Source organism: Camellia sinensis, chromosome 4 (assembly GCF_055761805.1).
Source record: "Camellia sinensis isolate YWXY chromosome 4, ASM5576180v1, whole genome shotgun sequence".
Lineage (NCBI taxonomy): Eukaryota > Viridiplantae > Streptophyta > Magnoliopsida > Ericales > Theaceae > Camellia > Camellia sinensis.
In genome coordinates this window covers 41253640-41267272 of record NC_138964.1, presented here as the reverse complement: position 1 = coordinate 41267272, position 13633 = coordinate 41253640, and the positions used below count along the sequence as shown (strand labels likewise).

At 32.2% G+C, this 13633-nt stretch overlaps 1 protein-coding gene across 4 annotated transcripts in view; it reads right to left on the bottom strand.

Annotated features, from left to right (window-relative positions):
- Window positions 1-5899: 5899 nt before the first annotated feature.
- Window positions 5900-13633, bottom strand: part of LOC145824600 (uncharacterized) — a 150406-nt gene continuing 142672 nt past the window's right edge. For 2 of the 4 annotated variants that reach the window (XM_082924677.1, XM_082924678.1), the window contains exon 3: window positions 5900-8173. In XM_082924677.1, the coding sequence (XP_082780803.1) occupies window positions 6033-8159 (2127 nt within the window). In that variant the 5' untranslated portion in view covers window positions 8160-8173 and the 3' untranslated portion in view covers window positions 5900-6032. Of the gene's footprint in view, window positions 8174-12835; window positions 13134-13633 lie in introns of those variants that run through there. The other 2 variants (XM_082924676.1, XR_014366394.1) reach the window with 2 other exon arrangements.

The following is a 13633-nucleotide window of genomic DNA, read 5'->3' as shown; positions in this document are numbered from 1 at the left end:
CAATATAATTCCTTACATTACCTATGAGACCTTGGGTCAATGCCTTTTAAGATATGTCAAAAGGGTAGTGCGCTATCTAAGAAAGCTGGATTTAGAAGGAAGGCTAAATTGACTCCTTCGACAATCTAGGATCTTATTTGGTTATTGGCCATAGGACTCATTAGTGACTCTCCCTTGACTGTAACCCTTAGAGTAGATTTTGGGGCGTCACGCAAGGCCCGAATACCCCCTAGGCCTAATTTTTTAGCTCGTGGGCCAGCCAGGCCCGAATTTTGACCGGAGGCCGCAAGGCTCGATATGGGCCGACCCAAGCCCAAGGCCAGGGTGGGGTGGTCCTAGCCAAATTTATGCCCCTAACTTTTAATTAGTTTTGATATAAAAAGTAACAGTAGCACTTTAGTCTAAAACACGCGGGGGCTTGGTGAATACGTTTGAACCATAAGGGATAAAATGCTCTAGCCCCCAACCACAAAAGGGTAAAATGTATTTAACCCCATATTTTGTGAGCAAAATTACAATTTTTGCATCATTAAACAAAAGATATATAATCAAATAAAAAAAATAGATATGAAAGTTTTGAAAGTTATACATTTTCTTATCACTGTTATCATTTTGTTAGTAAAGTTACGATTTTGGTGTCGTTACACAGAAGTTATAGAACTTTTGAAATTAAATTTTTTTATATTAATATTATACATTTTGTGAGAAAGGTTATGAATGTTTTAGTAACCTACTAGATGACCTATTGAACCAATCATATTTTATGATGTGACACAATATGGTCCGCACAATAGGTGCTCGCCATGTGTTTACATTGTGGACTTTTATAATTATGTTAAACTTGTAGAAGTCGTTATATTTTTTCTGAACTTGCAGAGATGTTAGTGTAATTTACCATTTCTCCTGTAGATCATAAAAGACCATAAAATTAACACAAATGTTACAAATTTAGAAAAAATATGATAAATTACCAACAGGTCCTAATAGTTGGACTTTATTCCCATTAAGTCAACTCGTCACTGAAAATTGGTACTAATAGTCTTCGCTAATAATAGAAAATTATTGACAGTTTTTGTAACATTTTTCTAAATTTTTCGCTAAAAATTGACAATTACCAACGTTTTTCTGAATCTGTCGCTAAAAATTGACAATTACAAACGTTTTTCTAAATTTGCAGCTAAAAACTAATAATTAGTGGTTTTTTTTTAAAATAAAAATATTGCTAATTATTACAGGACCTATTGTGTAATAAGTTGACCTACTGTGTAATAAGTCCACCTATTAAGATTTGCATGTAAGTCCAAAAAAAAAAAAAAATACTCATAAATTATCTAAAATTTGAAATCAATAGTTGAGATTTACTTAAGTTTTGCCCCTACAATTCTTAAATGTACACCATAGATTAAAAAATTCATAGTTCCTAGTCTTTTTCAAAAATTAAAATAATGAAGAGTAATGTTATATATCTCTCATTTTTATTTATTTACTATTTTAAGTGGCTGCTTCCACCATAAATAATTTTAGGGGGGGAAAAAAATTCTAGAGATTGACTTTTATAACAAAATAAATTTTGAGTTTATAATTTTAGACACTCCATTTTGACCTCTTTAAGACTTGGGCACTTGCTTCCGAACACTCGATGATGAATGTTGGAATGTGCTATCTTACGAATTCCTCAGTAGGAGATCCGGGATCAAACTTTAATCTCTAACATATACCTACTCTGGCCAAACTATCCAAGTGCTAGAGATGGGTGGAAAGGAGGACAATTCTTCAAGAAAAAAAGAAAAAGAAAAAAAAAACCTGTTTTTCCCTCAAAATAGTATGGCCGTACATGTTTTGGTCTAGCCATACACTTTCTCCTTTGGATGGATAAACAACTTTCAGCTGGATGAAAAGTGGTTGGCCAACTAAAATATGTGACAACCAACTGTTTTGTTCAAGAGACAGAGCATTTTTGGGAAAACTAGATTCTTGCACAAGTTTCACACCAATATCTCAGATATTTGTCTCCAAAAGTCCATATATACATGTGTCCCCCTTCATTTTCAAGGGTTGAGAAATTTCTTGAAGGCGTAGAGAGCAATTCTAAGGCTTATGCATCACACCATCTAGCTTCGTCAACTTTTCACCTCAATCTTCACACACACACCACCCAAAACACTACCAAAGCTAGATTTTGAGACCCTTGACTAAATATTCAAGCCATGCATAAGGACCTTGGGAGGGGGTTTGAAATCAATTTTGGTAATCAAAACGCTTTTCATCTTTTTGAGGGTAAGTTCTTGTACTTTTCTCATCCTTCTCTCCTGTCTTCCTCTCTATCTCTATAGCTTTTTGTTATTTAAACTTGTGATCCTCTTTGTTATTTATTACTTTCTTATACTTAAATATGTGTTTACCTTTAGGATGTGGATGGCTTTGCCACCTCCCATCGGATTGTAATGTAAGTTACTTACTTTCATGTATTTTCCTTACCCTTTTGCATCATTCAAGTGTTTTGATCCATGTGAGTATTTGTGGTAATTTCATAGGATCTCTTGGATGATCCTTTGTTATATCTTTTTCGATCCTTTGTTATATCTTTTTCTCTCCTTTATCTTTGAAGCTATAAGATTTTCCTCTCCAAAGGTGTTGAAAACTCTCTTTTCAACCAACTTTTAACATGGAAATGGATTCTATATCCATATTCCATGACATAGAAGATGAGTCTTCAACCTTTTTGATGAGTTATATGTATTTTCTTGTACTTCCTCCCTACTTTCTTAAAAACCCTATAGAGCTTTCATTGGCTTTATGAGGCTTCACTTTAGAAATGGTGGCAATCTGCTCTCTTCAATTAATAGCATGGATTTTGGTATTAATATGCCTTTATCCACAAAGAGATGAATGTAGGTTTTCATCTATTTCTCTGGCTTGTATTTATTTTTTAGTTTCCACACATGTGCATATTAGCTTTGTTCATTTAATAGATTTTGTACATATTTCATAGCATATTTTGTTGTTGAATGTTCAATGAGGCCTATCTACATCTTCCTTGATTATCTTTATGATAGGAATGAGTAGAAAGGATGAGTATCCCTTGGAAATGTTTTGTTTGGTTCTGTTTTGTCTTTGCTATACAAAACAAGGTTTTCCAAATCTGTTGTACGGCCAACCAGATAAAGGATCTTGCCAGTAATTCTTTCATCTGACCAGACCATTTGTTTGGCCGGTCAGTTGACTTTTCCAGGCAAAATAGAGCAGAACAAAGCAATTCTCTTATAGCTTTCCTTTCTATTTCACATGATTTGTTAGATTCAGTTTTTGTTGGCTGCATCAATTCATTATTTTAAATAATTTTCAACCCCATTTCTTTCTATTCATTTGCTGTTGTAAATAACTTCCAACCCCATGTCATTTATTCCTTTCATCGTAAAGGATTATTGTAATAACTTCCAATCTCTATTTCTTTCTATCCCTTTTATTTCCATGCTTATTGTATTTGTTAATAAGCATCATGTTTTCTTGTTTTATCATATCCATATCTTGCATCCATATTTCATGCATTTGGATTCCGCTCATTTGCATCTATGGGCTTATCATTTATTATGTGATTTTGTGCGCTATCACATGTCATGTATTTAGTAGCCGAATCTATAGTTGCATTCTTGTGTATGTATTGCATTAGCATTTTACATCTAGGACCATGCATATTTTACTACCTTTTGTTTTATCTTCATAGTCGGATGCGAGTAAATATTAGGTGAGCATTTATTGCTTTAGCATCCCGCCTATGAATTATTTTTCTTACTATGTCTAGCATTTTATCATGCGGCTATATGCTTAATTGATATATCTCGATGATTGCCAGTAGATGAAGGTTGTGTTACTCAATTTGGAATAGTGTTGAGATCAAAACATCCCAAAATGAATAACACTGTCTATATATGATTACTTCACATAATAGTTTTTAGCATTAGTAAATAATAAGAACATGAGCATGTATGATACATAAAACTCATATAATGGTTTAGTAAAGACCGATTTTTTGATCGAGTGAGCAAGGGTGCTCAATTCATGACCTTCACCCCTCATACCTAAGGTTCTGAATCGAGACATCTTTGGCTATGATGAACAGTGGCCTTTGAGACAGGTCATGGGTTTCCTAATTTTTCCAAAAGATTAGGCGGCGATTCTGAGGTAATGCAGTCCATTTTTAACAAATATTTTGCAATAAAATGGGTTTTCTATAAAAAGTTGTAAGATTTGGATTCTTATTTACGTTTCACATTATACTCGTGAGACTAGAGAGAAAATTGGAAAAGTTTGAACTGTCGGGTGCGCTCGGGTACTCTCGAAAATATCCCACAATAATTTTGTCAATTTAAACCCTAATTTTTTAATTTAATTTCAATCTAAATTATTTTTATTGTCGTTAAGTAAAATCAAAGAAAAAGTAGTACAATCATTAAACTCAATAAAAAAAGAGTACTTTAGACATTTTATGTACACATACACTAAATTAATAGCTAAAATATCATTTCTTTTCGTTAGTTTTACTTAACGAAAGAAGGCAAATGGTTTAGATTGAAAATAGATCAAAATATTAGAGTTTAAATTGACAAAGTTAAAAATTTAGGATTTATTTTGTTATAATGGTCAAACTTAGGATTTTTTATTTTTTTTTGGGTAATTTTTTCATAATTTACAAAAAAAAAAAAAAAAAATACTATAAAGTGAAAATATGTGGATGAGTTGGTCAGAAAAAAAGAGCAAACTAAAACCTATATCAAATTACATTTTTTAGATGAGTAATGTTACACTTACCATCTTTTTATATCCCCTTATGTGTTAGCACACCATTTAACATAAACATGAATAGTGAGACCCCTTACATGAGTTAACACACGAAGTTGTATAAAATATAATAAATGTAATGTTATTGTTAGATATATAAAATATGTATATATATATATTGAAAGATGGTAGGTTGATAGTAATAATTATTTGTGTAATTTTTAGGATTTCAAATATGAAAGTAAAAAAAAAAAATTAAGAAACATTGTGGTATTGGAAAAAAAATTACAAAAAGGTGGTAAATTTTACAAATATTGTCATAATTTTTCAAAATCTATCTTGAATAGTAATTTTTTCAAAAAATTATAAGTGCACAAAATTTAGTTACAACTTTCTCTGATAAAATGAGATTCATTAAATATGTGAGTTGCACCCATGCGATTCCATGATGTGCGAAAAAAAATAAAAAGGTGCGAATTACACTGTAGTGAGATAAAAAAAAATTATAAAAATATAACAAATTATGAAAAAAATTTATGTACAAGAACTTAATACGTTTGATGAAAGAAAATTATCATAATGCACAACCCATCATATAAATTATTTAGAAAATACAAAGTTTTGGAGTAATAATATACATAATTTCCTTTCTTACTTCAACAATAACACAAAAATTAGCGTCATAAAAATGGGTTTTTTTTTTAAAAAAAAAATTAGAAATTATTTTTAAAAATATATATATTTTTGAACCATAAAAAAATAATGATTTTTTTGAATTTATTTTAACAAATTATTTTTTTAAAAAAATAAAAAATAAACTGCAAATAAACCACTTAAAATACACGAATTACCTGTTATTTGGTGTTGGTGATTTTTTGATTATACACAAGTTCCCACCAAAACAATAGAAATTCCATCGCATGGGTAGCTCCGCCGAAGTATCCCCTACTCCAAATATTCCTATCCCCATGGTGGGATGTGCTGACTTGGAATGAAAAAATCGAAAAGTAATTTTTGTAATTTGAAGGATTAATCAGATATAACAAATTATGAACAAGAAACAAGAGATTCAAACCCTCCATCTAAATAACTGTGTGTAATGTATGAGAATATTATCTAATGATTTTATTCTCCCAATTGAAAGAAAAATAAAGATAAAAGATGAATTACTATTTTACATTATTACATTGCATACGTATAATTTGTTTAATAAGAAGAATTACAAAGAGCAAATATCGCCAATTTAATCCGTTTCAGTTGCTTCTTGGCGGAGTAATGCTTTCTTGTGGTAATATAATGCTATCACGGAATAACACTGCCAGTTTTTTGATTAAATTTCTCTCTATTGCGATAATACCTTCAAAATAATTGTCACCACGATAAAAGCCACTATTAAACTGATGGTCATCAAAATGATTGTCATCGCCGGGTTGAACTATTTGGGGGAGAGAGAACCAAATCAAAGTGAGAAGGTCACCGCCTTGCCTGAGGAGTTGAAGATGGTTATCTTTCTGAGCCTTCATTGCTGCATAACATATCATAGTCAACCACATTGTACTAAGTATTTCCCATCTCTCTTCCATTTTCTTTTCCTTCAACTCTAATGCAAATCCGCGTGCCTCCCATAAGATCGGATCAAGGTCTTCTACTTCTTTACTTTCCAATGCTCGGCAAGCTTCCCTTACATTATGCACATTCTTACTCTTGAGAAACCCTTGGAGACCATTGATCAACTGGATCCTGTCACTGTCTAAGCCGTGATTGTCTGGGTCGCCAAGCCTGCTCCGTAAACGAATGCCCAACATCGAAGGGCAATTGACGAAAAGATACATCATGTAATGTGACAGAGTTCTGCATGTTTCCTTGATACTAGCTTGCCCGTCATCTCCGTCTGCTGAGGTGGAGTTCGTACAACTGCTTTGACAAGTATTCGAGTCCCAATGGTAGCACATTTCAGTTGCGATGTGCCAAGCAACAATTTTAGAGTCAAAATCTATCCGAATTGAATATGTCATGTCCCCTTTTTCATCATTCAGTTCATTAACTTCAGTAGTAGTTGTACCAGCATTATGACGAAGTATAACAGCATTTTCATCAGCCAAGTACTTTATGTGTCTCAGAATCATGCTAGGTAGTTTAGAATCAGATTGGACATTCACACAAGTCTTGTGCATGTACCAGTTGACATTGTCCAGAATACCAGCCAACCACTCAAGTCTACTCCTACTCCAAGTCGTCAATGTCATTAAAGGCTTGAACTGTTTTTTGAGGCAAAAACCAAGTAGATCAAATTGCCCCACCTTTTTAGACCACCTTTTCTTTTCAAGCATTCGGAATAACCAAGGAAACCTTTTTCCCAATCGGGCCACCAGTTGGAGATGTTTGTTTTTAATTAGCCAAAGAATTGTCCATTCAGAGAACAATAATAGAGCCACTGCATAAATCTCCAAAGTTAGAGCTCCTACCACTAGCACGCCTGTGATGGCAATATCAACCGTGGAGTAGTAGTGTTGTTGATTCCTAAAAGTGAGCCAGAAGTATCCTACCAACACACACGCTGTACAAGCAAAGCTGATAGAGCGGAAAATGCATCCTACCTTGGTATAAGTTACCACTGCCTTTGTGTACCACAAATCATACATCAACCCCATTTCAGCCTCCAATGCTTTCCAAAGCAATATTTCATCACCCACACAATGGTGTATCATAAACGTTGTCGTATCAGGTTCATATTCCTCCATATATCCCTTAAATTCCTTAACCGATTTTAGGCCCAGCAGTAAAGCACTTAGATATTGTTTCTCTCTAGCGTAATAATTATCTAAATGTGGATCATGAATTGATTGAATTGAGATACGGTCATAAATCGGTACAATGCGTCCCGATTTATCATTACTTACTGACTTGAGAACCCATGTTCTCTCTCCATACTTAATAATTCCAGCCATGAATGCCAAAATTGACAGAAAAGAAAGCAAGGAATTTCTCCAAGAAAAAATAATGACATAAACTGCCACAACAGTTTGAACACCTAATCCTATGAAGTGCCTCAACCACAAATTATTATCCTCCACAGAAAAAGCTGTTATAGTATCTGGGCCACCGAGGTGCAGCAAAAGCAAGGGTGCCCATATCGCCCCCAATCCACCATTAGGCTTAGCATTGCGCTTGTCAGAGAGCTTGCTAAGGGCCAGAGTTGCCACAAAATCGGCCATCAAGTAGGCCAACCAAACAATGACACCGGTCCACACTGAGATTGTGTACTTTCTACGTTTGCCAAACATGAAAAGAATCATTTGTAAAGCGAGACTAAGCAAAACCAACCCTCGAACATCCCACTCTTGCCATAGCTTTGTCAATGATTCAGGAATTTGACTCATCACGCCCTTCTTTTCTTTATCAACATATAGAAAGAAGTCATAATTTTGCAAAAAAATAGGAGGAAAAAAGATATAGAAGATGGCATAAATTATTTTGTGATTGGACAATTTGTTGTTCAGAATAGAGTTGAGAATTATACGATTTGGTTCGATTTTGAAATAAATCAAAACCCAACCACTACTTACGGTTCTATAAAATTTGCAACCAAACTGAATAATGAAAATGTGGTTCGGTTCGAGTTGGCTTGGTAGTCAAGGCGTGAGACTTTGGGATGTGCTCCCTCTAATGTCTCATGTTTGAAACCTCCTAGGTGCAAATAAGTTCTTGAGCCTAGTCTATATAGGGTTTTGCACGGACTTTAATTAGGACTTCCGCAAGTGGGTGGTGGTGGGATTAGTTCCCAATTTAACAAGTAATTAATATATATATATATATATATATGTATGTATATGAGTAAATGCTAGATATCATGAACGAAATATTATGAAAAATTTCAAGAAGATTCTTCACATTTGTATTACACACACAATAAAACAAAACACACTAATCAACGAATAGAAAATCTTCATAAAGCATTTCATGATATTTCTATAATTCTTGTGGTCTTTAAACATTTGGGAAAATGTATTTAATTTCATTTATTTTGTTTTAGGGATCTTTGAGTTGTTGTATATTCGTTTTAGAGGAGTATAATTCGATTTAGACTCGTTAGAATTGTTCGTTCACATTTGGTTTTGTTAGAAAGTTTATTAGGAACTTAGAATTACTGTTCTGGTGTCGACACTCAGCTCCTGGAGGATTGACACCTGCTGTTCTCCTTTTATTTCTTGTTGGTTATGTTTTTTGGTGTTGATACCACCTCTTCTGGGTGTCAACATTGCCCTGCCTGTTTGTTCTTGGTGTTACTACTGGTTTCTGATGTCGACACTAGGGCTTTCAGGTGTCAACACCCTGTTTGCTTCAAACATTGGTGTTTCATCACTACTTCTTGGGGTTGACACCCCTCCTCTTGGTATCGATGCTTGGCAGAATTTTCAAAAATTTCCCAACTACATTTTGACCTGACTTTTTTGGGGATTTTTGACTCATTCTTGGGTTTACTTAAGGGCGAATACTCTACTTTGACCTAGTACTATAAATAGAACTCTCACACACTTTTTCTTCACTTTTTCTTTTCCTCTCTCTCTACACCAAAACCAACTTTCTTCCTCCAAACTTGCTTTTTTGAGATCTTTAGATCTACTCATTTTGAGTCATCTTCTCACCTTGCTCCTTTGAGATAGAGTGTAGAGCTTGTCGAGGGTTTCGTTCTAATCGGAGCAATTATCGTTTTGCTACCGTTAACTTTTTGGAGTTTTCTTCCTTCTTTCTCCTACCTTAAGGTATGAACTTTCTTAATGATTTGCATGTTATTTAACTTTGTTATATGTTATATTTGATAGCAAGAAGATTTTGGAAAGCAGTGCATAAAAGTGGAGATTTCTCTTTGGTTTGGAGTGTGGAAAGCAGTGCATAAAAGTGGAGATTTCTTCCTCTTACCTTGAGTTTTGAAAAAAGAAAATTTGTTTAGTTATGAGTTTTGAAAAGAGTTTTGAGCTGTCTTTTAAAAAAATTTGGATTTATTTTTTTTAAATATTTAAAAATTTTCTTAATTTTATTTTTTAGGATATATGTTTTATATTTTAAATATTTATTTATTTATTTTAATGTGCACTATATTTCATATATTTTTGTGCTGCATTTTTTTAAATATTAAAATTTGAAAAAAAATTATTTTCATTTTCAATATATAATTTTTATTTTAAATATTTTATTTTATTTTATAAAAATATTTTTAAATATTTTATTTTTTTGTTATGTGTTTGGTTACGATTTGAGTCTACAGTTTTGAAAAGAATGTGGAGTTGCGAGTTATGTGTTTGGTTATGAGTTTTGAAAATAATTTTTGAATTGAATTTGGACTTATGTGTTTGATTACAATTTGAGTGTAAAGTTGTATTTTGAGTTTAAAATATTAAAATTAAAAAAACTAAAATATTTACAAAATAAAATAAAATATTTAAAATAAAAAATCTTAAAATATCTGAATAAAAATTATATATTTAAAATAAAAAAATTCTTGAACATTTTTTAATATGTTTAAAAAATAAATCCAAAAAATTTAAAATGCAACTCAAAATACAACTCAAAACTTTTTTCAAAACTCAAAACTCTTTTCGAAATTCGAAATTCAAAATTCAAAAACTCTTTTCAAAACTCTTAAAAACTGATAATCAAACAAATTTTCTCCTTTCAAAACTCAACTCACAATTCCATACTCAAATCGCAACTTCACACTCAAATCATAATTCCAAAACTAAACCAAACACAAGCTTATATTTTTTTAAAATAATCTGTGGCAGTAATTGTTCCTTATATATTAAATAGTCTAATTTGATTTTATAAGATTTTTCTACAAAGTATTAACCCCTTTATTTCAACATCAAACTTAGAAATTTTAATTGAAAAATTATTTTTGTACTAAAATAGGGGAACCACTTTTTTATTTAATTGGATATTGATTTTTTTGTATTTTTCTTTGAATCCTAATGGAAGTATTTCCTCATTTACATTGTAAACATAAATAAATGAAATATTGAATTTACTTAAATAGTTACATATGAAAATAAGACTGATGTGCAACGAGTGCCTTAGGAACTGAGTCTATGTGACAATCTATTTTAGGGTGACCGAGAGGTTGGTTTTACTGCTCAAGCAGTGAAAAAGGGGCAACCGGTACTTTGCTCTGTAGACCGAAATGCTGAGAGCTTGAGTTCACCACTCAAACGATAGAAAGACCGCTCGAGCGGTTTGCCCGAATCAAACTTAAAAAGTTGCTTTTTTCTCTCTTTTTTTTTTTCTCACTTTTCTTTTCCTCTTTCCTCTTCTTCTCCCTAGCTCCGAAAAACCCTTTCTCTCTCTAAAAATCTCTCTTCTCACCAAGAATCAAGTTTAGATCTTTTATAGAAATCGAAGCCTGCGTAGAGACTGTGATTTTCACCGATTGGATTGTGTTTTCATGAAGAGTTCTTCTTGGGTATTGCTTCCGTGTCTCCATTGTTGAGGTAGGGGTACTTTTTACTTAGTATATTTATGATTTGAGATGTATATGCAGTTATTTCTTAATTATACTTATGTATGAGATTAATGTATTTGATTAAATAGATGTTGATGCATAAAAAGGGGGTTTTGTCCAAAATTTTGAAAGATTTTGAATAACTATTGATGATAAAGGTTGTTGATGATGAATATTTGTTTTAAAAATGCAAATGAATGAAAAGCCCCAAATTTTGTTAAACCCTAGTTTTGATTTTTTCTTTACGCTATGTTTAGTTAGGGGATTTAGAAAGGGATTTGAAAATAGAAGGGAAAATGTAGATAAAATGTGAATAAAAGATACTAACATTTCACCTAGCTTCACACATCTTTGCTCTTTTCCTTTCCAAATTTCTTTCTAAATCCCCTAACCAAACACAGGTTTAAAGGAGGAGTTTTGTTTAATTGGGTCTTGATTAATGAAATTGGGTTGATGTTTATTGGAATGGTGTATGAATAATGATTTTGAGATGTTATGAAATTTTATAACGTAATGAAAGAAATTGGATGTTGTTGGCTATGTTTAATCTTCATTGATATAATAAATGAGCTTTAGGTAAATTGTTATTTTTACAAATTCATGCATCATATTGCATATTATGATTTTGGTCCATGATTAATACAATCCCTTGGAAGCTTAGAAATGCTAGTAGGGGGTTAATAACATATGAGTCAAGATAGTTGAGTCGGATTTTGAAAATGAGATGTGTGTTATATTGGTACCTGGGAGGGAAATCAAAGTGCCCACTTCCATTATTTTGAGCTTATTGCTGAACGAATGTGAGAAAAGGTTTTTGGGTGTCCACGAGCCCGCCGTTTCAGGAGTCGACAAATGTGAAAGGAAAAAAGTTTTTGAATGCCCATCGTCCCACCATTTTTAGAGTCAATGAACATGAAAATATTTTTAATATACAAATCTATATATGTATGTATGATTTTTAACTATCAAGTTATGATACGTTTTAAGACTTCCCTTAATTATTTTTGAATTTTACATACATAACAGTTGAATTACAAGTCATAAATAATTGTTTATGTGCAATAAAGAATGTATAATTATTTTAACTACGGATGGCCATGAGATGGATTTGCCATTCCCCCGCTCCGGCGGACAAACCCCACCTCTGCCCCCGCCCCACCACCGTTACAAGTGAAATTTTTCAACCCTATCTCCGCCCTCTTGGATACCCGATACCCACAGGTACCCGGCCACATTTGAAATAGCTAAAAAAGTTTAGAACAATTTAAATCCTTAATAAACTAAATAACTTTCCTTATTTTCATATATTTAAACAGTGAGACTTTTATGATTATTATTTATTTATATTTAAATAGAACCACAGACTTTTAGTATTTCTTTTTTATATCTAATTATATTATATATATATACATATATTATTATTAATTATATTGGGTCGGGTTTGGATTGGGGACGCGATACCCGCCCCCGCCCCCATTGAGGGTGACTAAAATATAATCCACCCCCACCCCCACCCCCACCCCACATAAGTGTCAAGATGGGTAAAATCTGCCCCATTCAAGCTGATATAGACGGACATTCGTGGATCAGATTAAAATATTCATCCTTAATTTTAACAGTATGAGCCAATACTTTTTAAGACACTAGTTAACCAAATCTTGTAAACAAAACAAGACAAAGTAAGAAGATTCATTCAATGTTGAAACACAAAATATTCGTAATTTATGTCTCTCTCTAAATATGTTGACCTCAATAAATATATTTCACAATCAACATTGCTAACACAATATAAATAAAAAAATAACAAAACAACGAATCAAAATTGACATACAGTATTTTGTATTTTGATTTGTGACTCCTGCGACAATATCAAATACATATTGTGATTAACACGTAAAACTTTAAGTGTTAATAAAAATTAAAGAAAAAATGAATTTTTTTTTTTTTTTTTGGTCTTTTGCATTGTGGCTTCAATGAATGTGAGAGCTTTTCAGTAGTAGCTTGCGATTGCCTAACAATAAGAACATAAATGATAATATGGTGCAAATCGGACCGGTCATCCAACCGGAAAAGAGATTGGGTTAGGCAATAAGAACATAAATGATAATATGGTGCAAAGCGGACCGGTCATCCAACCGGAAAAGAGATTGGGTTTCGGATCACTGATTTAAACGTCAAGTCCATCAAAATTGAGTAATATGATAAATACATTAATATATATATATATATATATATTTAAAAATATAAGTATAAAAATAACAAAAAAAATAAAAATAAAAATAAAAATAAAAATAAAAATAAAAATCTAATTAGATAAATTAAACAAAATAATAAAATTTTCAAATACCACTCACAATA